This window comes from Lepisosteus platostomus, chromosome 2 (assembly GCF_059453375.1).
Source record: "Lepisosteus platostomus isolate fLepPlt1 chromosome 2, fLepPlt1.hap1, whole genome shotgun sequence".
NCBI classification, from domain to species: Eukaryota; Metazoa; Chordata; class Actinopteri; order Semionotiformes; family Lepisosteidae; genus Lepisosteus; species Lepisosteus platostomus.
The window spans coordinates 17,429,493-17,457,170 of record NC_142612.1 but is presented as its reverse complement, the minus strand read 5'-3'; the positions used below and the strand labels follow the sequence as shown (position 1 = coordinate 17,457,170).

Here is a 27,678-nt window from a genome sequence, read left to right as displayed (position 1 = left end):
TGTTTATGGTGCTCACAGCCAATTTTTACCTGACTTTACAGCCGCACTTGTTGCGAGTGAATACAAGATGCAAAATATTTTTGAGACCACGTCACCATCCAAGTGTAGAGCTCTGGTCATCAGTGTCTGTTCACCTGTTTCCAATGATGTCCCTTTATGTTCAATTACAAACAGATGTGTACCCCTTTTTTGAGTATTTTTATTCTAAACTTGAATGTTCAATGGACACTTCAATGAGTACAATAAATGAAAGTGCATTTATAATCAAGCGGGTTAAATTGCTTCCCTATAAAACCAGAATAATGTTATTTTCCCAATACCTTGGAAGGCACAATATCTAGTCAACCGCTTATTAAAGAGAGAAATGCTTTGTATGCCCTTTCCTGGGAATTGTAAATGCTTGGACATAATGAGGAACTTAATTTATGTCTCTTGGTGCTGTGTTGTAAAAATATTTCAATTTCATTGTTGTCAGACCACCAGTCATGTGAGGTATTAGACAGCAATGAGGAGTACTGGCACAGTCTACAAGATGGGTGGTTGTACACTGTTTTTATACAGAATTGTATACGTTAACAACTGATTTAGATGCATAGGACTTGCAGTACAACTAGGAGGTTAGGGGTTCAAATCTTGCATGGGGACTTTCTGTTCCTAGGTACTGTACTTCAATCAAGCTGCTCTACTACAATGCCAGGCTGTTTAAATAATAAAATGTTGTATTTAGAAACATACAATTAGTTGATTTAGACATAAGAATTAGCAATATGTGTTAGCAATACTAGTAGACTTTGTGGAATATAACTTCATAATATATTAAGTGCAAGCTCCATTAGTGCAGTAAACTTAATTTGTTTTATTATGTACCAGATTATTTTCTTTGAGGTAAAAATTTTAATGTACCCTGATAAAGTCCCCATTCTAATTTATTTTATGTATTGATTAGATTTTTTTCTGCTACTTATTATACGGTACATGTTCAAAATCATACCTTTAACACTGTTGGTCAAAATAATATTAAGATGAATTCTTCTTCACAATGAAACATAGGAGCATACAGTACTACTGTATATCTGCAAAACAAATCCATACTAAAGCTTGCATGGAGTGGATTGTGAGCAAGCCAGTTTATTTTTTCTCATGACTATTCTCTGATTATGTGAAATAAATATTGTACCACAAAACCCATAACAGGTCCCATGGACATCCTGCAGTCTTCCTATAATATTTACCCCATACCCCAAGAGTCATTGACCAGATTGTTTAATCCTGTATTGGTCTGTATTGGAATGAAAATAGAAGTTGGGTTTCACTTCAGATTAATGTATTGTTACAAATGAGGACTTAAGAAAATAGAAAAATAAAGAGGTATAAGCAAAATAATTTAAAAAATACCTTTCTAGAACCTGGTCTTTAAGAAGGATGAGAAAAAGGTCCTCTCTTCTGGCACACTACTTATTTCTCCCTCTGTATTGCTTTCCTTGTTTTCATGTCTTCCTCTCTCTATTTCTTTGGCTCTCTTCTGTATGTTCCTATTGTGTCTTTCTAGCTGAATGTTTACTCTTAATGATTAACTAGAGCAAATCATTGGAAATTTCCCTCTGATTCTCTGTTTACTCGTTGTGCATTTAAGTAAACTACCTGTTATGTTTAGCTATGCCAGGAGCCACAAATGGTAATTGAATGCTGTGAATTTTAAAGCCCGTTTTTAATTGTGATCTTATTTTATTAACATCTTTATCTTTCTAATGCGCAGTTGCTGATTGGTTTTGAAAGCGGAACAGTGGTGCTTTGGGACCTCAGAGTTAAAAAAGCAGACTTCCGAATATACTACGATGAGGTGAGAAACACATATTCTTCTTCGTTACAGTGCAGTTGTTCCTAATGTTTGAACTGTTCAATAGTCTATTTGTTTTTGAGAGCAGGAGCTCAGTGAATATTTTGAGGAAATGGGCCCTTTCTGTGAAAATGGGCCCAGCAGATAAAATGAACAGTGGTTGTATAGTACCTTATGTTGTAACAGAAGAGTTCTTGCTCCAGGATGGGAGTGAAAACAGATAGGCCTTATTATATGCATACAAAGAACACTTCAATAGTAGAGATGTTCAGAGAATACAAAGCAAGCAGTTTCCTTTATACAGCTCGATAATGTCAAGATTTCCATGATTACAAGAAATTTGACAGGGTGTATGGCTAAGATCATGTTACAGAAAAATCAGCTATTTAGAGAAGTTTGTAGTTGGCTGTCTGGCCAGAATTCCAGAGATCAAGGTGCCTTCCCTCCTTTACAGCCTTGAGATAAGCTTAACTTTCAAAGATAAACAAAATTCCACAGGACTAACAAGTAGTTTCATCACTTGCGAAAGAATTAATACCCTTCCAATGGAATCAATTTTGTGATGCTTACATGCAGTATTTTTTAAACCTAATATTTTGTTCAAAACCAGAGTGATCAAACTGAAAGCTTTTAAGAATTAAATGCACTACACTGCATGTCCACAAAAACTTAGAAAAAAAAGTTAAAATGTAATGCCGCGTCCAGTTACTGCTGCAAGAGTGGTGACACATCAGAGTCGAAGCACAAGTAACCCCAGAGTGGCAGAACACGCAAGAAGACCTGACTGAGGGCTAGGATACTTCAGGAGAAAGGGAAAATGATAACGGTGGCCAGCGAACCCATGAGCCAATGTGTGGGACAGAAAAAGATGTCTCTTCAGGGTACAGCTGTGCTTGTCCCCATGGGTTTTACTGAGAGGGAGGGTCTCACTGAAATGGCAAGGCAGGAAACCCCCACACAGTGGTCCAGTCAGAACAGCTGGTGATTAAATGTCTCCCAGGTTCACTCTGTGACTGAAGTCCACTGGGGGAGACATCTGCAAAGGATGAGAGGCGAGAACCCGTCCTAAGATCCCTCTCAACTCTTAGAGCCCCAACTCAGCATAGCTACAGTCAGCCCGAGAACAAAAATCCTTAGGGTGACCAGGCTAGCAGGGAAATGCTCTCTGGACAGAGCAGACAAGGATGTCTGGCTCCCCAGGACAGAACAGAAGGCTGTTCTGGGACACTAAAAGGAGACTAAAGAATAAAGGAGAACGCCTGAGAAATAGGAAGAAGAGGGAAAGAAAAGAGCCCTGAACGAAGAAAGGGAGTATTCCCAAAGAGCAGCGAGTAGAGCGGCCTGGAAAGAGGACAGAGAAAAGGAGGCAAGGGGACTGCACAGACAGAGCCCAGGGGTCCTGGGATGGAACCACTGGAGGTGTAGGCCAGCAAGGAAAATTCCAGGGCTCCCAGTGCAGAGGCCAGGAGACACTGAGCAGTCAAACCTAAGCACAGGTGCAGGGCTGCACAAGGGCAGCCCTGGAGTCCTGGGAGATAAGAGCAGCCTACTGGATTTGGGATGGAACCATTGGGAACAGTGAAGAAGTCCAGGTAGTCCAGGGCAGAGATCTGGGAGTCTTCATGCAGTCCAGGTCAGAGGCTGCGGTACACAGTGACATCCAGCTGTGTAGTGAAGTGGCATGGAAATGAAGATGCAGAGCTGCTCAGGGAGAGCCCTGAGGTCTTGGATAACAGGGAAATGTCCAGCAGAGAAGAGTCCAGGAATCCAAGGACCGAGGACAAGAGCCTCCATACTGTCCGATCCAGAAGATGCGGTGATGAGTGAATCCTGGAGTGGGCTGGGACACAAACCGAGAGGCAGACCTGCACAGGGAAGAGCCCTTGGGTTTTGGATGGCGGGAGCAAGAGGTGAGTAGTCGGCATCCAACCTGGAGATCTCATCCTTTGTGAATCCGCCCATCAACGGAATTGAGAGGGCAGCCTCGGCTATGGAGCGGGATCCAGTGCCGAGCTCCCAGGAAAAAAAAGGAGGATCCTCGGGTATCTCGGTCTTGGAACGTTGGGATGCTCGGCAACATGCCAAGCCCTGGGGGAGAAGGGGAATTCGACTTCAGAGTGAAATCCTGGTGTTGAGAACCACAGACAAGGGTGCAGACAGTCTTTGGGATCCATGGTGAGATGATCACCCAGAGAGGCTGCTGAGGAGAAGAACCGAAGATCAAATGAGACAACAGGAATGTAAGGCATATCATATCATACCAGGCAGCTAAGATTCTTATTGGCTGCTTGCCATTCTGAACTCAGGCTGAGCCCTACAGACCCTAATAGCATTGGTTTGATTCAGAAGAAATCATAAGACTGACTGGGTTTCTACAAGTGGCTGCATGTACAGTAATTGGCTGAGTAAAGGATTCTGCCAGATTTCCTCAGTTTCTATGACTTTTCAGATGCTGGCAGGTCTCCACTGCTTTCAGTAAGAAATGCAGCTCCTAGCTTCTTAAGGTATCTTCTGCAAGGTATTTGTGAGCTTGTAGCGTATCAAATGATGAATGGCTCTGTAAATTGATGAGTTAGTGGAGCATGTCTTTGTCTTTTCTGAGTGGTAAAGGAATTATAAAGATGTTTCATATCCAATTGGCAATTTCAGATGAAGCTGGTGTAAAATTGGTAAAAACTAAGATTTGGTTAAAAATTGTTGATTCTAAACTACAGAAATGCAACACTATTGCAACACACACAATATTATGCAAAACTAACTTTTTCTAGCAAATAAATAATAAATACTTACAAATGTTGCAAATGATTAAAAAACAGTCTAACAATTCAAATTTTGAATAAATTATTAAAATGCATATAATTAGAGTTTTGTATAGTGTCAGGGTCTTTTAGCATTAAACCATTTTTAATGAATAAAAGGACTTTGACAGATGAATTCCACGTCTGTTTCCTTAGGCTTACTCATCTTTGTTCAGTCATCCTGAATTTTTGTACAGATTGTATTGCTTATGGGAAAAAAAGTTGTAAGAGGCTGTTTTATATTATCATGAAAATAGAATGTAATAAATCGCCTACAGATAAATAATACCTGCCAAATACGTTTAACCATGTTTATTTTCTGTACAAGGGCAACTCTTACAACAGCAATTCATCCATATTTAACAATTCCTAATCTCTAAGAACATGTGTGCCTCACTCATTGCAAGAACCTTTCATCTGTGCCTTTAGAGAAATTTTCTCTACTGGAAATGTCAGGTCGTATTAGGATATCTGTACAGAAATGTTCACTTCATTTGAACAAAATGCAATTTTTGCGAACAACAATGTTTTGTGATCTGAGTGAAATCACACTGCGTTTTAATTTGGTATTTAAAGGTTGCATCAAGTAATTTTCATTTAAACTCAGATTCTATTTTTAAATGTTTGCACTCCAGAAAAATTAATGGAAATTTGTAATTGACTCCTGTGAGTGTTACGCCCAGTGTAGTATAAATACATATTAGCCCACGTTAGTGCTATTCACAACAGGAGCACATCCACACTACTATAATTTAAAATTATCATTCTATTAAAACGTTATGATAAAGAATCATCCAGTTGACTTATTCTTTTTTGTTCTGTATATTTTAAGAACCATGGCGTCTCTCAATCGTTTAATGTAATACAAAATGATTATCACGGAAATCTGTCCTGAGGTCTGCCAATCTTCAAACAGAAGACACACTGAAAAGATGCATAAACTAAATTATTTCTGTATTTATGTACAGTGGTGTGAAAAAGTGTTTGCCCCCTTCCTGATTTCTTATTTTTTTGCATGTTTGTCACACTGAAATGTTTCAGATCATCAAACAAATTGAAATATTAGACAAAGATAACACAAGTAAACACAAAATGCAGTTTTTAAATGAAGGTTTTTATTATTAAAGGGAAAAAAATCCAAACCTACATGGCCCTGTTGTCAAAAATACATTCTTGCATTAATACTTTTATCAATACTTGGTTCTGAAGGGCATTTCTGATAACAGATTAGAATCAGTTCATATTTAAATATACACAAATACATACAGTATAGTAAATTAACATGCTAAATGGAAGACCTAGATCTTATGCATTTGATGTGTGGGATGTGACTTTCCCATTGAGAGGTAGTATTGTGAAAAAAGACCCCATTTGGCTCAAATTTCAGGCACAATGGTCTGGCCTTGGGCCAAGATGGCCACATGTTAAATGGGAAAAATGGCAAAATGAGGCATAGCTGGTCAGAATGATGAATAGTGATTAATAAACTAAAGGCTAAGTATTGTGCAACAATTCTTAACCTATGTTAATCAGGGTGAATGCCCCTTTGCCTCAATTAATGAAGACAGTGCAGATTTAGTGGGTAGTGTGCGTAGAGCCAAGAGCAGCATTGCAGGAAGAGGACAGTACAGTCCTCCCTGAGAGGTCACCAATAAGGAAGAGCTAGCATCCCCAAGGTCTAAAAGATCGAGACAGATAAACTGGATTTTTTTTTAATTGTCAAAACCACCTTCCACTTTTTTCTGGATATTTATTATTAAAGTATATTTGGTACATCACTGCAATGTAGGTTTTTCTGATACAAGATCAACAAGAGTCAAACAAAGTCAGCCACTAATTTTAAATAGAACTCTTGCTTCAACATTCAGAAACATGTCTCTCTCATTAATAGACTGGACCTTGATAAGATCAGGCTTATTAAGGTCCAGAATTTGAAAGTTAAGTAATCAGGCATGTTCCTTTGTGAAACTTCTGCCTTCACATCTTTTATCTTGCCTATATTTTTTACCCTTGTAATTTTGAGTTTCATAAATAATGGTAGCACTTCATTGTAGATAATGCTTTTAAAAAAGGTGCAATATAAGGCTTCCACACTAGGTTGCACAGATGCAGGAAATACAGATTTAAGTAGTCATAAGCTGACAGGTTCAACATGATGACAAATGGGAATTTGGGATCAAGTTTGTGGGAAAATTAATTTTGACTGGAATAAAAATATAATTGCTTCTCAATCAGGTGTCAATTCTGTTCTGTAAGTACAGTATATAATGTATATAAAGGCACTTCTTATTGTGAAAAGAATCTTCTCACAGTGAGCAACAAGGTAAATATGGCGTCGTTTTTTTTTCAGTTGAACATAAAATACATTCTGCACAGGTCACCACCAGCTTTATACGGAAGGGCAGTCAGTATACTTTTCTATTCTAAACACATTTCATTGGAATGGACTAAAACTGAAAAGGGCATAGAAGGGTAACAAATGAGTTTCCTTCATATCTTTCAGACAATGAAGCATAACAAATACCCCTTGATGTTATTCTGAGGCTTGCAGTGCTGTTGCTCTACTGCTTATGCAAAAGAAAAATCGACTGCGAAATTGAGTTACCTGGGGCATTTACCAAACACTAAGTTTCATATAGATATTAAAAAAGGAATAGCAATAAGAACATAAAATGATTGCTAAAAAACGCAAGCAAAAAATATTCAGGACCTTTGATGGACCCATATCAGAAAAATATGGATTAAGAGTTTGCCAGTGAATTGTGAATGAAATGTGTTTCCTACAGTGCATCATTCTGCTTGTCTGTTGTCTACTGTTATATTCCATTATAAACTGATTTCAATTTTATGTAATATGATTGTTAAATATCATGGTATTTTTTTTAATTTAGTTGGTGCTCAGGCTAGGATTAAAGTGACAAAGTTGTTTGTCATATTCAAAAATTGTTAAAAGGTTTTATAGTGCATGTAATTTTCCCAATTTTGAGGTTAACCATGTTTAAGAAGATTTTCTCACATTCTATGACCATCAGTCCTTATTAATGTTATATTTTGACTACGTTTTATCATTTGGTGTTCATGTTCATAAGTAAAGCATCTGCCTTTGTGTGTTAAATCAATGTTGCCATTCATATTACCATTCAGGGGGAGGTCTCAAAGGTTATATTAATTAGTGCCCTGTCCTTTCCAAAAGGGACACCCTCACCCCCAGAATCAAAACAGTTGAGAGTAGTAGTTAAGCAATCAGTTAAAAGACCTAAGTAAAAAAACTGATGTCTCTGTTGTGTGGGACACAGCAATCCCATGTATTTAAAACCACTTACAGCTTCCTTAAAGAGGCACAATTTAGGGAGAGAAAGAATAAAGGAGGGAACAAGCAACATGACAGGAAAGTGAATTAATGACTACAAACCATCTTCACTTCTAGATTCCTCAAAAGCTACCTTTGTATTGGACACTGAAGGGAAGGGAAGCAGCAATCAGGAAAGATAAGAGTGTTGATGGTGCTGAGGCATGCTCTTTAACGGTGGTGTTGAGTGCTGTCCATGGTGCTGAGGCAATATTCTACCAGTGGTGGTGGATTCTGAAGTATTTCTTTCTAATGGTATAAGTGGATGCTGTCCGTGGTGCTGAGGCATTGCTTTTTTGCTCCGTGAAGGGATATGTTAAGAAAATATGTATCTTCTGAGCTTTCTGGAAGTGGTTTAATAGTAATCTATAGTTCTGTGTAGTCTTTAATGTCTGTGTTCTCAAAAGAGCTTAAACATTTTACAAATCGATGATTTGTAGAGAGGATGATTGGTAGAGTGCAGCTTCCCAACTCTAAATATTTCCTTTGTGCATTTTCCTACAGTATATACTCTTTTGACAGCCTTACTGGATATGCAAATGTAATTGCTGTTGTAACAGTGGTCTGTGGGTCATCTGATTAAACCCTAGAGTGGGAACAAGTAAGGTAATTAACAACAGCAAGGCATAGCAAACAGGCTAAACACAGTCCAGAATCATGATAGTCTCAAATAATCAGGGTCCAAAGCCAGGTGACACAGAGTGAAAACACAAAGAGAAATTCAAAAGGCAAGGTTGGGAAGGAACAGAAATTTTCATAGCATGAGTAAATCACAGTTCAAAGCAAAAGGAGAATGTTTGTAGTCGGGGTCGTAAATCCAAATGAAGCGCAAGTCAGTGAACTACAGTAGGAATCCGGGGATTGAGAGGCTCAGAGTTAAATGGATGGAAGAGATATGGTCAGCTGCCAGGGTAGGACTAGCCTGCTGCACAGTGCTCCTGTGAGGACAGGCATGACAGAAAACGCCTGAAAGGTTTCTTCTCTTCTATGAACTAATGCTTGTATAAGAAATCAATACCAGCAGTTTGTTCTAGTTAATAATGTATGCACACACCTTTATTCATGTGTGTATACCTTACTATTATAGAATATTATGTATTATGCGTATTTTTGGGAACAGTCCCATTAGATATAGAGTAGCAGCCACTATATAATGGGTTTTTGGTTGTAAGGGACGCACTGACAAACACTAAACTAGCCACAAATCCACACAACGTGCAAATTATATTCATTGTCTGACATAGTTTTAGGTTGCAATCAGTAAAATAGTGTTTAGCCCAGCTGATGAATTGTAGAAACATGTCATGGTTTCACACTTTTCTTTCATAGTATTACCTCACTGTCCTCAGTTTCTGTTACAAAAACAAATTCTAATCCTAATTAGATTGAAAGAAGTGTTCATCATAGTTCTTGTGTTGCTAAATAAGAAAAACTTGTATTTTCCTTTGCTATACTGTAATGGTTAAACACTGACTGCATTTAACCTGTTTTTATGAAGAATGTTAAAAATGTTAACCTTGTTTCTTATTTTATTTATTCCATGAACATCTTCCCTTTAACTCTGTAGAATATAATGTACCCTCCATTTAGTAACAAAGTAAATCAAAGTCATATTAATAATACAAATGTTTAACATAAAAATGTTTCTTACAGTTCAATCAGGACACAAAGGATGGTGTATATTGTTGTGTGATCAACAATCATTTAGCAATTAAGCTTACTGTCAAAGATAACAACATTATTTAGTCAAAATTTGCAGTTTTCTTTCTGCAAAGCTCTCTATACATCTTAGTATATTTAAAGGCTATATGTTTCTCTATATTTCACCCTATACATCTTGTATTTTGTGAGGCACTATATTATGAGGGTGCCGAATATTTCATGGCCGATGTCAATGGAAAGAAGGCCAAGACAAATATTAAATAATAACAGAATACACAGTCAGAATACAGGATGTTGTTTAATAAAAATATATCATGTTAATTGGGCAGTAACGTCCTTGCTTTGTATATAAAAGCATCAGTGAGCATAAAATTGTTTTAAAAAATGATTGATCTACTTGTGCAATACATCCAAACTACAGTATCTTCCATACAGAAAATCCAATCTTTAGTGAGGAGTTTGTACTTTTAATATAATGCTTAAGATTTATATAAAATTGAAAATTGATTCAAGTAAGCAAGATCTGCCAAATATCTACTTATTTGTTCTAACTCTTCTTGCCTTTGCCTTTATGGACTTTAATTACATTTCTTATTCATTAACTTCTGTGACTGTTTTTAAAAAGTTGTGTTTTTATGTCATGTTCATTTTGCATTTTTAGGCCATCCACTCAGTCAGCTGGCATCACGAAGGCAAACAGTTCATGTGCAGTCATTCAGATGGCAGCCTGACCACGTGGAGCCTGAAAAACACCACCAAGCCCATCCAAATCACATTTCCACATGGTAAGCGCGTGGCCCTTCTGTATGAAAACTAATCCGCTTCAGTTCAGGTTGATATGCTCTTCTACAAAAAATGTGCATGATTCCAAAGTTCTGCAAATCTGTTGTATTTTTCCATAATGAAGAAGGCAAAATTAAATCTCTTACTCCTGATGAGACGAGTAAAATGTATTTGATCTGTTTTATTGAAATTATTTTTTTACGAAAACGTATGCTCTTTGCAGTGTTTTAATCGAAGTCCAGTCACAGAATCTGAACATACTGTGTTATGAATAGGACTGAGAAATGCTAAGATTAGATGCATATAGAATTTTTATGGACGGAAAAGAAGGATCATTTTGTTTTGTGTTGTTTATCTGAACATATTATGCTCATCCTTCGAATATAAATGTATTATATAATTAAATTATTGAATCTATATGCAAGTTATTTCATTGATGTGCAATTTCTGTGATTTTTCTCTCGGATATTATTTGTCATAAATGTTAAATAAAGAAACCTTTATTTTCAGAAAGCGGTTTGACAGAACAGTATATGACTTGTGTACAAAGACAGAAAATGAGAGAGTGTAAAGAGACAGCCAGACAAATTTTAAAGATGGATTTATATGGGACATGATTTTTCAGGATGGAATTCAACCAGTCATTAGAAGTGACTCGATTTTACACAGGCATCTGCTTCGACAGTGAGTGGCATCATCAGCTAAACTTGAATTGAGCAATTTAAAATAAATCTAGCTGAGTTCGCTCGACATATGGAATAAAATACAGATCAAAACACAGAGCTATGTCTGCCAGTCACAAAATTCAAATGAACCCACACTCAAATCTCAGGCTAAAATAACATTAATTCCATATTGTTGTAACATAAAATTAGATTCAGTGAAAAACATATCTCACAGGAATTTCCCAAGTCCATTTATAGAACTAAATTACAGCCGAACCTAAACCGAACCCTACCATTAAAATTTGAAAAGTGAATAAAGCCCAAATTTACCTTAAATTAGACTGAAAGCCTAACATTCTGGGGGATTCTAATAACGCAGCAGTATTTGCAGCTTGAAGCCTGATCTCATCAGGTCCTAGTAGCAAGGCTGGGCCTGATCAGCATTGGAAGGGAGCCCTCTAAGGAAACCAAAGTTGCCTCTATAAGTAATAGAAGTTGTGTTGGTAGACTAGTATGCTTTCCCATCCCATGAGGATTTCCAAACCCAGTGTCCAAGTACGACACAGCTTAGTGTCTCCAGTTGTACAGTCCTTCAGATGAGACATTAAAACCAAAATCCTGACTACTTTTTGAAAGAATTAGGATGTTAATCCTTCATTGACGGTAGCTAAATTACACTCTGGGCTAGGAAAATCTCTTTCCTCAATGTTTCCTTAATTCGAGTGGTAAAGCTATTACACCTGATCTGATGTGTACAGGGTCTTCTGGTACTACTCGCTACATATCACCCATTTCATAAATAAAGTTGTGAACCCCACCTACAGTATACCCTATGTAAAGATCTTAGGGATCCTTTGGGATACAGAAGCACAATGAAATATAAGTAATATTTTATATAACATATAAAATATTATGCATGTTTTAAACCTTATTATACTTGTAACCGCAGCCTCATCCACATGCTACACTAACTCAAACCCAAGCCCATGCTAATTTCTTCTGTAGGGAAATTAATGCTTACAGTTAAGGAGACTAAAAGATATGGAACAAAGGTTTATGATTAAGGTATAATTAAGTTCACATCACTAAATCAGCCACAGCATCCTACAATGACCCCTACTGAGTCAGCTCAGCACGACTCTAGGGAAAGAGAAGCCAAACGGAGCTCAGTGTCCCCGTGTGCCGTATCTTGGTAACCCCCATTGATTAGCTTCTTTCAGGTCTAAGAGAGAAGCAGCTGTGAGGTGACATTTTAACACAAAAACTACATCTCAAGAAAAAGAAGACAAAAGATTCAGTGACCTGTCAACATTTTCCAGAGTTCTTCAACCTTTAATTTAAAGACTGAACACTTGGTATTTTTTTTAAGATTTCAGCCTTAAATATATCGGTGTAATTATTTTCTCTGTTGAATAATTGGGGATTGTGGATAAATGTTCTACCCTTTATGGTTAATTAAATGGATTATAAATACCTAGTTGCTACAATACAAGTAACTGAAATTGATGACACCACAAGGTAATATTGTCCAACAAACAATATCAATTAGACCTAACTTTTCTCTCCTTTCTTATTATTTTTGTATATATTCTTATATATAATAATATTATTTATTATAATATAGTATAACGTGGTGTTTGGTGATAATTTAAATAACAGTTTTTAATGCTTTTCACATCTCTTTAGACATTACACTTTAGTTTATGAAACTTTACATGAGATTTAGGACAGTCTCCACACTACTGTGTAGGGAGAAGGCCTATTATTTAACTTGGAATTAATTGATATTACGTATTTCTTACAATCTTTGTTGAGGCCAAACAGCTTGTTCTCTGTCACAGGAATGTGGCCAAAGAGGCCTCTCCTGTGATCTAGAGGTCTTTGCATGTGAGCAAGTGAGGGAGATGAGCTTATCTTTTGAATAAGAATCTCTCCCAGGACAGTCCAGATCCATTGTCAATATTCCTTTAAGATGGCACCTGGATGTATAGCTGAAGGATATACTGTAGGCTTATCTGGAAATAATCCTAAAATTCAAGGCCCGTGGTCATTCATCCAACAAGATGATGAGCCAATCAGGGACCTGCAGGGTATGGGTACCCACTCCACCTTGTAGCTTCTTGACCAATTGACCAATCACCAACTTAGTTTTCTCCAGTTAAAAACTGGTGCATCACCTCTAACAGCACCTGCTCTCTTCACCAAACTAACTCGCTGACTGACAACAGAACCATGTGCCTGCCATAGTTTCTATCTAAACGTTTTCCTGAAGCACTGAGTTAGAGGGTGAACCTGAAAAGACAAAACTCTGTCAGAACAGAACTCGATCTAGCTTGCAGCAGGACCTCGAGACCAGCTAGCTACCACAGTGCATCTGCTTGAGACGCAATTTGTGTTTGACAAATTGATCACTGGTCCCTGCTTCAAGTCTCCTAAATGAGGAGGATTGTAAAAGTGCTGATCTTTGGCTAGGGCTGGTGTTTCCTCTGCCAGATGAATTCACAATGAAGTATTAAGTATGCTATGCCTTTATGTTAATCAGTTCATTTAATTGGAATTTGAATTTGTCCCAATTACTGAAACATTGACTTGATGTCTGCAGTATGGGTCTCAGTCCAATGTCTGAATTGGTGCATTTACTAGGAAGCTTGTGGTTGTCAGCAACACAGTTTGTGTGTTGTTTTTTAACTTACTTATTTGTACTGTATATGAATAGGGAATTTAAGTGAAAAATTGTACTAAGCTATATTGACTGTATATAATAGCTTAGTTTTTCACAAGACCTCAACCAGGCTTTTACAGAGTAGCATTCTAAAGAGTAATTAAGAAATCTGTATAAATACGTCAGAGACAACTGTGGCATCTCAGGTGTTTAAAAGTAAAGTTAAACAACACTCTTTAACATTGTAATAACACACAAAAGATTGTATGTCATTTTCTTCCATAAACAAATAAATGCTTTTTTGACGTACTTAACAGAAAGCTTGATTGTCCACACTGAAAATCAGATTGTCAAGTTACTTCTAATTTGTTCCAGCATTTATTTACTAAGGAGCGTATCTGAAAAAGACTTGATTCTGGACTACACTTGTGAAAACAGCTCTATCTGCTGTTTGTGAGCCTGGTAGGAAATGACAAAAGTGTTTTCTCCTACAATGATGTACAGTAATTCCTACCAATGTAAGAATGGCAGATGTCTAAAAATTAGTTTCAGAATGTTATGTTATTGTCATTTTTAAAACCTTTCTTTCCCAAAACAGCACAAACAATTCTTTGATCCCATAGACAAATAGACTGTTCTACCTTGTTTAAAATACATTATTTACAGAATCAAATCCAATATATCCAGAGGTCTTTTGAACATAACGAACTTCGGTTTACGGTCACAGTGGCTGTGGAACTCTTGGCTGTGTAAGCTAAAATGAAAGACCAGCTTTGATCTGAAAGTCCAACTGCCTTGAGTGTGAAGCAGTGTGCCATTTCTATGCTTTACCCAGTACAAAGACTGGGAACACACTTTGAAAACTGAATGGAATTACTCAACATATTTACCCGGGAGGTGTGACCTTCAGCAGGTTTATAAATGATTTATCCCCTCAAACAGAAATTATCTTCTCCTGTAAATCCAGTCATGATAAATAGCAGTGGTTGTCCTGCTTGCTTGCCGTATAACTGATAAATCTAACAGACCCTGCTGAGCTGTGAAACCCCAGGGCAGTTTTTTTCTTTTTCACTGATCTAACGAGTTATCAGTTTGAAGCAAGTGGTCCCCTTTTATAATTTATTTTTTTATTTTGTGACACTAGACATCAGCAACAGTCAATTCCAGAAGCATAAACAATATCATTGCCATCACAAAGTACTGTATGTTATGCAAAACATTTCAGCAAAAAGTCATTATTTGTTTTCTTATGTTCATAATTTCTCTCGCCAAAGGGAAAAATCCGCGAGATGGGAAAAAACCAGAGCCTTGCAAGCCTATCCTGAAAGTGGAGTACAAGACATCAAAAAGCAGGTGTTTGTTTCTTCTTTTTGCAGTGTAGACTTCAGGGCATGGTACTGTACATGATGCTTTTCATGCTTTCAGTACCCCTTGTACTTTTATATAGTATTTCTGTTATTTTTATACAGGATCCTTGTACTATACTGTTTAGGCATGCTTAAGCCTTCATTATAAGCATATACCTTAAAATTTGAACAATTACCATATCATGTACTGTATATGAAAGTGTGATATATAGGTGTTTAAGAATTCAGTACATGCTCCTTAAACAGGTGATCCTATAGTGGATTTTAATGTACAGTACACAGCAAAAGGTACTAAGAGCATACGTTCTTGAATACCATTTTTAGTGTCAGTCATATGCTGGCAGAATGAGGAAAGCATATTGATTTTTTGAAACATAACACGATAGCTTTGCTTAGCATAGAAACAGCTCTTGACAACATTATTTAATTTTAGGATGCTGTGCTACCTGAAATATTCTGGAAAATATTGGATTACTTTCAGCACCATAACATCTTCATCTTCTTTTTCAGTGAGCCATTTATAATCTTCTCTGGAGGTCTGTCGTATGATAAAGCATGTAGAAGACCCAGCCTGACAATCATGCACAGCAAATCGATAACAGTGCTGGAGATGGATCATCCTATTGTGGAATTCTTAACCCTTTGTGAGACTCCTTATCCTAATGGTAAGAAAGTATGATTCTTCAACTAATTTATTATAGTATGTACTGTATACTGCTTCAGAAGCCATTAACATGCTTCACAGTCACCTATCCTTCATTAAGCCTTAATCAATTTTACAAGTAAATCTTTATTAACTGGAATAATCAGAACTCCTCTACAACTGGTGAAAAAAAATTAGAAAGCAGGATTTATAATGAATGAATGAGACGGTGTGGTCTGCCAAGTTTGGATAAAAGTTAGACATTAATCTTGCACAAAGCATACATATACTTCATGCATGTCTTTACACCAAAGGCTCAACTTACAACCAAGACCTATTGTTGAAACCTTATCACTCTTCAGAAAGTGCCTGGATTAAATAGTTACTAGCAGTAAAACTAGCTACATTTACCAAATTTCTAACTTTTCATATATTTAATATGTATGGAGGCATTGAGAAATAAGAAATATCATACTGTCATTCGTAGATTAACTAATGGGTTTGAAAATATAAAATGTTATTTTCTTCAACCAGTCAACCAGTCAGTGTAGGCCATTCACTTAAACTCTAGAATGTACAGTATATGGTTGCACTTGATTGATTCCTGAGCAGCAATATCATTTTCAATAACATGGTGACCAGTACACGATATTCTAAATGAAGCCTTACTAATGCATTACATATTTTAATGTAACATCCCTTGATTTAAATTATACACTTTAAACTACATATCCTAGCATTTTGTTTGCTTCCTCACAGTGTCTTGAAAATGTAAGTGAAGTGTCAACATAAAAACCTAGGTTTTTTTCTTAAGTAGCCTCTTAATTAAAGTTATATAGTTTTCAATGGTAATAGACATAGTCGTTTGTGTTTTGGAAATTGTATTGTGGCCACAAAAAGACTAAATGTAAATCACAGCTCAGTTTTAAATGCCATGTCTTAGATCTTCAACAAAATAAACTAGGTTTGGGATTATCCTGCCATGTTCAGGCCTTCATCTGGTAACATTAGTACATGCAGTTATCTTGCTAGATATACTTTTTTTGCATTTGCATTTATATAATCAGTCTTGGCACAAATGCAAATGAGGACTATATGGAGAGTTCACATGGTTGTGAATTACCCTGTGGGGAAGAAAAAAAGATTTAATTAGAATTGAAAAATAGAGAGGGGTATCAAGGGCAGCACACAATCTCTTCAAGACAGCAATCATTACGATGTTTTATTAGGAAAGCAATAGGAGGGCAGAGTGACAAAAATGCAGGTGGCAGCTTAAGGTCAGTCTGCTTGAAGTTTAAATTCAGTGCATACCTGGCAATTTCAGAAAACCACAGCAATTGAAATGAAGCCCTTGCACTGCATTTTTATAAGAGGTTTACTGAATAAATAACAGTTTTATAACTGAACACTTAAACTGATGCTGAAAAATAGAAAAATATAAAGATTTATAAACAATCGGCCTTAACAGCAATTGTTTGATTTTTTCGTATTGCACATAGGAATTAGTTCACTACAAATGACACATAACTGAACTGTAACATATCTGTTTTGTTCTGTTTCTTGTTTCTTTTTGTATATTTTGGAAATCCGTCATCCTCAAAATGTTTAGAGCAAAAGGTCATACTGACATGAAATGCCAGGGCATCCATTTTTAATAAATGTATTATTTTCATTGTAGACTTCTTAAAATCATTGAACAAATAAATCAAACATATACTGTATATACACATCAACAGTAACTGGAAAATGACAACAAAAATCATTTTTGTGCAACTTCCTGCTGAGTAAACCTGATTATATCTCTTGGATGGTCCCACCAGTACACTCACCACACATCAGCTATCAGAGGGGAGGAGAACATACTGTAGTAATGAAGCCAGTTTATAGATGGGGATTATTAGGAGACTATGATTTGTGAAGGCCGGTGGGGAATTTGGCCAGGACACCAGGGTAACACCCATACTCTTTTGGAGAAACACCAAATGTTTTATGTCTCATTCAAAGAGTGGTGCCTTTTTATGGTATCGTGTCCCATCAGTATACTGGGGCATTAGGACCCACACAGACTGCAGGATGAGTGTTCCTTACTGGTCCCACTCACTGTACATTTCTTCCAGCAGCATCCTGAGCTTTCCCAGGAGGTCTCTTATCCAGGTACTGACCAGGCTCACACTTGCTTAGCTTTAGTGGGTTGCTACTGTAGTTGTGAGTTGCAGGGTGTGCTGTACCTGCTGGCTGAAAAGTAGTTTCTTATGCAACATGATAACACATTTTCCTGTTAGGTATAGGTAGTATACAAAGTATTAGATAATAAACATGATGTAGTTTACATAATATTTCTTCTGTTACTTACAGAGAGTATGCAGTCATTTTATATTTACTAGATCTTAGTAATATTTCAATACAATTATTCTAGCACTTTTCTGGGGAACACCAGAAAACATTTTAAAAAGGCGAACACAACCAAGCATGTAGAGTATCCACAGAGGTATTCCTATATATCACAACAAATGCTCCTGGTCCCAGTACTCATTTATTGCATTTTAATGCCTCATAGTATAATATGTTGGTAAAAGTGCCAGGAAAAAATATGTATCTGACTTTCACATTTGTAAAGGAATGTTTTACTTTCTACAACAATTTTAATGAACTAGCATTGATCATAATCCAGTGCATCATTCACATACACCATTTCTCCTGCTCATTAAACCTGCATTGATCTGTACTACCAAAACTTCTGCCTTTACCGCCATAGCTTCCACACCTGAATGTCTTCCTCACCTAATGAAATGGATTAAAAAAGACTTCTCATGGATATGTCAGTTCTGGATTTCAGAACAGAAAAAAATGGATGCCACTTATAGTTTATTTCTGAATTAAACAGTTAGCCATAAGATAGGAGGTAGGCATTTTCCCTTAAATGAGGTCTTTCCTCCTTTAATGAAACATTCCATGTATGACGGGCAATTCAATTTTTTTTAAATGTTGTAATACGCTGGTTTGATTTGTGTTATACAAATCTTTTTTTTCCCTCTAGTTCAACTATTTAACTCTACAATAGCTTCATTTTTCATTGGAATAGCATTCCATTTCTGTTTTACTCCTCTTTTCACACTCATTATTATCTTCAGTTGTCCCAATAAAAAAAAAAAATCCACTTGTCTCATTTCTAGGACATGTTGTTTTAACTTTTCACCATTATCTTTGTGCTGAATCTGATAAGCATGTGTCGTTATTAAGGTTATTTGGCTGACACTTTTATCCAAAACTCTTTACGTCAATTTACTGTATGTACAGTAGCAGGGCATTTTACTGCAGCAGTCTGAGTCAAGAAGGTTACTCGGTGGCAGCAGCTGTGCCCTGTCTAGGACCTGAAGCTGCACCTTCTAGTTACATGTCAAGAATTCCATCCTCTCCTCCACACTTCTACCTGCTACGTCGAAACACGTGATCTGTTGTGCTTATACTATTGTACTATGTGCTTATTTCTTGAGTCAAATATCTGAGATTTGTTTCTCAGAAGACACTAGAATCATAGGAGGGGAAGTGGAGCTTGATTGTTCAGTTTTGCATGCCAAGACTAATCTTACACACATTTTCTTGCAGGAGAGAACAGAACTTATGGATTCTATAAAAGTTATGTGTACAGTATATTACATTAAAACTGGAGTGCTGAATCGGTGTTTCTCTTATAGAGTTCCAGGAACCCTATGCTGTAGCTGTGCTGCTTGAAAAGGACTTCATTGTTGTGGACTTGACACAAAGCACGTAAGTATATTGAGAATGATTTTGAGCTGCTCACATTTGCTCATCGTAGAAAAATCCAACATTAAAATCTAAGAAGGAACGTTAATACAGGTAATACGTTATAACAGTTTTGGAAATGAAACAATTAGATATAATATTCTAGTTTGTATGATAAGTCCTTCTCTAGAGATATTCTGTATGTATGCATAGTTAGATGCATGATTGGCACAAAATTTACAATACATCTGTCATTTTATTTTCTGCTTTTGTGGCTAATTTAGATAAAGGTACAATTTTGAAACTGACTCTTCGTGGAGTATTTTTTAGCTTCACTGTGTCTTTCAAGGCTGTACATACTGTAACATGCAGTGTTCAGAAGAACATTAAATACCATGTTCTGCAAAACAGAGAAATCCTACCTGGACTGAATTAAGCATCTATGTGTGATTATCTTGGGATTATTATTACCACAGGATACTGGGCTGAATAAACAGGTTTCCTTCTGCCAAAACACTCCATCACAATCTGTCTGACTAATCCCAGAGGGACAGAAACAGATTAAATCTAACAATCTTCTGCACTTCCATTTCAACATTTAATAACCAGCAATCATCACATCGCAAAAGCTGATTTGGCAAGTAAATGGCAAAAACAGTTTTCAAATCATGTCAGTCCCACAGATGTATTGGTACTATGTTTCTTTTATGTTCCTTCCCTCACATTGGCTCTAAAAAAATAACTAAAACATTTGATATATTTTGAGTTCACTGTGCTAGTATTAAATTGTCTGTTTCAAATAAACATTTTACAAAATATAAATGGCCTATATCGTGACTTTAATGTCTGAATAGTGCGGTGGTCTAACTTCAGTTAATTGAAAATTATCAGGATGAATTGGAACAAAGGCAAGAAATGAGAGACAATAATACACGATAAAACTAAGGAAATAATTTCCCTTGTAAGAAAAGAAAACAGAAGAAGCCATGTTCATGGGTCCCAGATATTGATTTTCAATACATGATAGTGTCAATCTTTCCTGCATCCATTACACCAAAACTATCTCATAGCCTGTCTACAAAGGCATGCATATATTATATTACTGATGGCCTCTGTTATCTTTTCATCTGTTTTTCAACTTGATTTTAGCTTCCTAAAATATAATATGTATTTTATCTAATATATAAAATAGAATTATATTGAATAATTTTTAAGGGAGAATGAAAGCACAGATTTTTTTATTCAAATTGTCCCTTATATTTTAGTGTGTTTCCTCCTTGTTTGTTGAATGCATTATTTGCTTTAAAAGAACTGTAATTGTGCTTTAGCACACCTGTCAGTATGGTTCAATATTCAGGAGGATTTCTTTTGTAACAGATTAAGTATTGTATTTTTTAATATAGATAACCTTACATCAAACATCTCCAACCAGGTTTTATATGAGTCCTGATCCAACAGGATTGGGACAACATTATATCACAGATTTCTAAAAAATTTTAACACTTCCCTTTTCATCGGTGGAGCAGGAAATGTATTAAATTCAGAACGTTTGAAACATTTGAGAAAATATCAGTAATAGTAATAGACCAGAGTTCTCTTTATTGAACAGATTGCACACTTAATTAATCTTCCAACAACGTACAGGTGTTCCAAATATTAAGAAACAGGTAACCTATGATTTAAACTGGATTGGTGCTCTTTGAACCAGGCTTGGACAGCCTTGCCTTACTGTCTTTTTGTTTTCTCCTTCTCTGGTAGCTTTCCTATATTTGAAAACCCATACCCAATGGATATTCATGAATCTCCAGTTACCTGTACTGCATACTTCGCAGATTGCCCTCCTGATCTGATCCCTGTTCTATATTCAATTGGTGCCAAACACAAAAAGCAAGGCTACAGCAATAAGGTAAGTGTGGAGAAGAACCGGTGAACACTGTGAGTGCTGAGAACTGAACAAGAAACCAATCCACAATTGTCAGAAAGACAATTACACACGTTATTTACTTAAAAAAACGTGGAAGGAAGGTTTGATTTCCACCGATTCTAAGGTTTATTTACATCAAGCAGAAAGAACTGATGAAGTAATTTACATCTAGAGTAATGGACTTCTGGAAGAAGCCATCCATACAGTTTTTGGAGCTACTGTAGTGTCACAGACTGTGAAATTTGGGTGTGAGGCCACAGGTGTTGGAGACTTTGTTGACTTAAAATCTGCATAGAATGGTAAGTGTCTCCTAAGATTGGTGAGTTCATCTTTCTTCTTTTCTTGAGCTTCCCATTGATCAAAGGTCCTCCTTGCACAGGTACTTGTCAATTAACAGTTCAGAGGTCTAACTGGGTCTCACACTGAGAGGTGGGCTTTAGAACAGGGTACCAATACACAGCATCATTACACCTGGCCATCTGTATGCAGCCAATCAATGAGCCCTGAGCAGTTAACTCTGCCCATATCCAAGACATCGGAGGGACACTTTCACCCTCTACTCCCCAAGTCCCCAAATTGCTGTGTTGGACCCAGGAGAGGACTCAGGCACCAGAGAGCATCAGAGGAAGACCCCAGCATTGTGTTCCCTCTTACTGACATTGGACTGAGAAATATTAAAGTGGGAGGGAGCATCTGGGACCATGTTGTTCAGGATAGCTGAGAATGGAGGGGGATACCTAAGCTTACAAATATTTTTTTCTTTGCGGTGGAAGAGGCACACCAGGAGATGTGTTTAGAGAAAAACACAGCTGGACTACTCCCTCTGGGACACTGAGCTTTGGTAACTAGGGTCAATGGGTTTCATGCTACCCTAGAATGTGTATCTCTTGGTGATATTTATTGTGTGACAGGACATAATAAATATTGTGTCCTATCACACAATAAGTATCTCCAAAAAGTATCTCTAAAATCGTTCCTTTGCAGCCTATGCATGCTGACCTACTTGAACTATAATAAATATTGTAATTGCTAGGTAATAAAATGGGAAAGTCCACAGGATTTATTGTCTTGTCTGGCCTGTCCATGGGCTGGCGGTCTGGAAGACAAAAAGATCCTCTTGTTAAGTGTTGTAGTCGACTACAAAAGCTAAGATTATCCTGCATTAAGGGGGTGCCTTCAATGACACTATTACTATTGCTTCTTTTAGTAATGGCTAGCTATGATCCACAGATCAATTAGATCCTAGCTGAAAGGCCTTCTTTAATTTTAGAAATGTATCTTATTTTTCTTTTGAATTAAATTTAATGCACAAAATTGCATACTGCATTTAATTTTAAGCTGTGTGTTTACATGTGTACAGTTTTCTTTAGTACTCTAGTATTTACACAACAAATGTATTGATATCTGAGTGTGTAAATGAAATATGTTCAAATCAGGCATTTTCGGACTAAGTTTAAAATGTATATTGAGTCTTGGAGAACAGCCTGCTTAGCAAAGCACATTTTACTACAGTATTGACATCTTTGAGAAGTGCTTATACAGAGGGCAAAATCATTATAATTCACTGAATTACTGTACCAGTCAGGTTGTTTTTTTTCCAGAAATTATTCCCATGTACTTTTCTTTTTACTACTTCTTAACACAAACTGTACCCTTGTGGATTCAGAAGAAAAGTGGAAGGATTAACTAATACAAAAGAAGGCTTTAGTTGCCATCACCAGTCTTCTTATCTCCCTGCAGCTCTTGCTGTGAAATAATCATTTCAGAGTCTCTGGTTTTTGAGAGTTACACTTGTGTGTATTATTTGAACATCATTTATGAGGCTTTCAATGTAATTTATTTTTAAATTCTATTGCTTCGGAAAAGAAGTTCTACAAAGACATCATAAGATGTCCTTATATGGAGGTAGTTCAGTTATATTTTGACCTCAATGGAAGCCCACATTTTTATGTTTTCTGGTAAACATATAGCATACAGTATGCATTGCGCCATAGTTAAAATGTTAACCATGTAGTAATTTTACCATACAGAGTACTGTCATACAGTACATTAAACTTCTACTTAATGTAGTTAGGAGTCTAGCTGCTAGGTCTAATACCTGAAAGGTCTTACTATCTTGACTGTAGCATTTAAGTGTTTCTATAGAAAAGGTGTAGCTTCCCAAATATCATCCCCTTGCACAAAATACAAAACCTCATCACTGATGCAATTTATTTAAGCCCTTCATCAACAGCTAAAGATATTGGATTGATCTATTATTATTATGAATGAGCTTAACATTATATGTTGGTGTTCCATTGCTTGGAAATAAATCAATGATTCAGCTGGCTTTGTCCTATATATTCTATTCATGACACATGGGATATCTCTGCAGTTACTGCTTGGAAAGTAGATTGAAACACTGTACACAAATGTATAATGGAAGGAACTAATGTCAAGAATAATTGTGTTGATCAGTATCTACATTATCAAGAAAATTCTGCGGCAAATCCTTTCAGTTTGAGAAGCAGTTGATAGGACTGAGTCTTTTGTCTATGAAACAAATACCAGAAAGAAAGACAGAACTGTGAGTTATTCTTCAGTTCAGACTTTCTAAAACTCTTATTCCGTTAGCAGGAATGGCCTGTTAATGGAGGGACATGGAACCTGGGTACACAAACATACCCTGAAATCATCATCACGGGGTAAGTGTCTTATCAGCAGTGCCACTGTATCATTGATCCCCCCCATTATCAATTAAATCATTCAGAAAACAGTTGCAGCAGAATTCTGTAATTCTGTAATGTGATGGTTTAGGATGCTTCTGGACAGAACAACCCAGTGTTATACAGGTTATATTTTTATCAGCCTTTTTCAAAGCAACCATTTATGTTGGGATATCTGCCACAGGCCCCTTGCATTTTCATATGGACTTACACAGCAATGTTTTCAATGTTTAAGTGGGGAACTCAGCTTTTCTGTTAGATCATTATGATCATTACAACTATTAAGAGTGTTGAATCGCTGCCATTTTCCTATAGAGTAAAAAACAGCAATATTCTTGAAACTGAAGATCAGAGACTTAAGCATTTAATTTCTTATTATTGTGATTGCTTTCTTTGGAAAGCATCTTAATGAATATTCACACTTTGACTTTTTGTACTTTAAAATGTCTTCTGTCAGGCTCCTTATTCAAAGGTGGGTGCTGGCTGTTAGAAACTCACCTGCACAAAATAAAGGGTTGAATTTGTAATTGGCATGACAAATCTCTTTGTAAGATTGTTTCTTCTGGAGGGTGAAAGAAATAAAGAAAATGAGGCCAAGTTATGTACAAAAAAAGTTTTTGTGATCAATATCATGTTACAAACGAGGTATCCAAGAGCAGAATTGCAATTTTCATCAGTTTATTACCCATGTGGTGTACTTTTAATTTAGCAAATGTTTGTGAGTTTGCTCCTACTTTTCCCATCTGAGCTCAGACTCTTTTGCTTTTATAGATTTATATGTTTTAAACTTGTTTGTTACTTTTTAGTAATTTTATCTATGAATGCATAAAAAGATTAATTTAATCACATAGATAGCAAGCAGTTCATTAGTCAAACCAGGCATGGTCTTTGTTTATGCATTACCTAATATCACAACTATTTTTACAGATTCTTAGTCAACTGATTTTGGTGGTTTTGGTTCAATTGAAATACGAAACACAGAGAATCTCAAATAAATGATAGACCAATTTCATCACTATTTAAATTATTATAAACAGTACGTGTTTGCAACAAAAGTTCAGGAATTCAGTGATACTCAAATGCAGCTATCCATTGTGCTGATTGAAGAAATGCTTTAAAAGGATTTAAGGCTGTGGAACATTTCCCCTAAAGGTTGATAAAAACAAGTTTGCTTACAGTAAATGAAGACCTTGACTGCAACTTGTAGAAATCTCTAATTTCAAGAGGCAAATCAATGTGAATATTATGTAAAAAAGATTCTTGTTATTCAGAAACTGACACACTCATTGAGTCCAGAAATCCAAAAGTTGAATTTGTCTACATTTACACATTAAGACTTTTGAGGTCTGGAGCTTTGCAATTTCTAGCTAAAAGGCACTTTCCTCAAATCAAAGAATGCTATTTTTTACCCATATAAAGAGATAACAAATAGATCAACAGTAAATCCTTTGGAATCTTAGAATTATACATTTTTATTTAGGTTGTTCATGAATTCTTGCACAATGTTCGTCAGTTTCATCTAGCACAAGCAAGCAATATCAGAAACTGCAGCATCTTTCCTATTTGTAAGATTTCAGGATTCTTCTGAGACATACAACATTTTCAAATGAATACCTAGCGGTGCTTGCACGGCCTTGGAGCTTCAATTTGAGAGAATCCAAGTGACCTGTAATTTCACACAGAGCTACCTGTAACAAAAGAAGAGCCTGATCCATAAGGAATTCACAGGCCTCGTTGTTCTTCTGTTATGAAATTCTATTATTTCTTTGTGAAGAGTACATAAGCACTTGGACATATGCCCACTTCTTAAACAAAGAACATTGTTGTATCACAGCAGGTCAGTGTTCTCACTTGAAGAACTTGTAAAGGTTTTTTAGAAAAGGCAATGTTGTAAGATAGAAATGTGTGTACAGTAGGTCACGATATACAATATCCATTTTTCTATGTTCCCAGACAATTTAGGATACAGGACAGTCTGTTTAATTATGCTGAGTGGTGTCTTAAAATTAAAGAATTTGACATTCTTGTGAAGAAAATGTGAAGAAAATCCCTCCTCTTTCATTTTTATTGAAGGGCATTCATCTGTGACAAGCAAATATACCTTCTGCAGATATAAACCCTTTTAACTCTATGGTTACTTATATAAATGAGTTTTACAGCTTGCAGGCCAAACTAGAAGCATTGTTTGGCCACATTAGACCTGTCTGTTGATTCACAGGTTCACTTTCTAAATGAGAACTGCAATTATAACTGGCAGACACACATTAATATTTTGAAAATTTCTTTTCTGAAAAAAAGAAAAAAAAAACAGATCACTCCTAATTGGAAATTGTTACATTTTTTTTCTAAATTAGCTTTGTGTGGTTAACTGGTATAGTTTTACCAACATACTGTAGAAACATTTCACAGTACATACATATTTAATTTATTTTACAATGCTATTTATTTAAAAAGTTAATTTTGCAAGGGTTAATTAATTTGATGCTTTAATGTAGCGCATGTTTCCACTTGGTATTATTTAATATTTTGAAAATTCGTGTATTTACAGTATGTGACCAAAAGTTTGTGAAAATTGGTATTTTAAATTGATTTTTTATCTTGTGGTCATATGTAATGAGAAATCACACTTCAATTCCAGAGAGAACTGCTGGTAACAGGGTGTGCACATGAATCCAGGTTGTGGGATTTTGTTTATATTCATTCTTTGTCTTGAAAGGAAGTGAAAGTGAGGGAAAATGCATGACACATATAAAACAAACTGAGCTTGAAGTAGGACTGATTGGTTCTGGCCCTGTGGTGCTGAGAACAGTGTGACCCTCATACCAGAGTGGGCAAAATGAATCAACTGAACGCAGTTGAAAGATAATCACCATGGCAGCCTTTAAACAGGGATAGCATCCCCAAATCTCTTCTGGCCCAGTGCTTGTCTTCTTAAGAGCTGCTTAAAATTCCTTTTCAATGCTTCTGCTTCCAGATTTAAATGAAAAAAATATGTAAAACTGCTTTGGAATGAACAAAATGAACTTGGGTTACCATAGCTATTCAGATATTTATTTGATATATAATTCAAGTACTGTGGAACTACCCACAAATAAATAATATTTTAAATATAAATATATACAGTATAAAGCAACTTAATTATCAGGTAATTTTATGATTTGCCATGATACATTGAAGCTTTTTGTCAAATTAAGTACCTTACCAAAGACAATATTTTTTATATGAGTCATTTAGTCATTTGCTTACATTTTTCCTCTGTAGGATTTTGTTGTAAATTCTACAAGAACTGTGAGGGTTGGGCCCAACCACTTAAATATGATGGTGTACTTTGGCAAGAAGACCATACATTCCTCTTTTAAAATAATCAGTTTCCTAAAATTATTTAACTACTTTAGCATTTAAGGCACAATGCCATAATAAAGTTTAGCTTTTTTCCTCGTGTACAGTACATTATTCCTTACAGTGTTCAGGACCCCAGAACATGTACTGTGTATGGTTTCTTTGATGACCACAGTTCCCTAGTGAATGGTAGATGCTTC

The 27,678-nt window shown here is 36.2% G+C and overlaps 1 protein-coding gene across 11 annotated transcripts in view; it reads left to right on the top strand.

Moving 5' to 3' along the window:
• stxbp5l (syntaxin binding protein 5L) overlaps window positions 1-27,678 on the top strand; it is a 260,757-nt gene that overhangs the window by 177,637 nt on the left and 55,442 nt on the right. For 8 of the 11 annotated variants that reach the window (XM_088601568.1, XM_088601586.1, XM_088601596.1 and 5 more), the window contains exons 7-13: window positions 1,757-1,840; window positions 10,308-10,431; window positions 15,031-15,109; window positions 15,634-15,788; window positions 19,462-19,534; window positions 21,269-21,416; window positions 24,048-24,118. In XM_088601568.1, the coding sequence (XP_088457694.1) occupies window positions 1,757-1,840; window positions 10,308-10,431; window positions 15,031-15,109; window positions 15,634-15,788; window positions 19,462-19,534; window positions 21,269-21,416; window positions 24,048-24,118 (734 nt within the window). The remainder of the gene's footprint in view (window positions 1-1,756; window positions 1,841-10,307; window positions 10,432-15,030; window positions 15,110-15,633; window positions 15,789-19,461; window positions 19,535-21,268; window positions 21,417-24,047; window positions 24,119-27,678) is intronic. The other 3 variants (XM_088601577.1, XM_088601652.1, XM_088601660.1) reach the window with 1 other exon arrangement.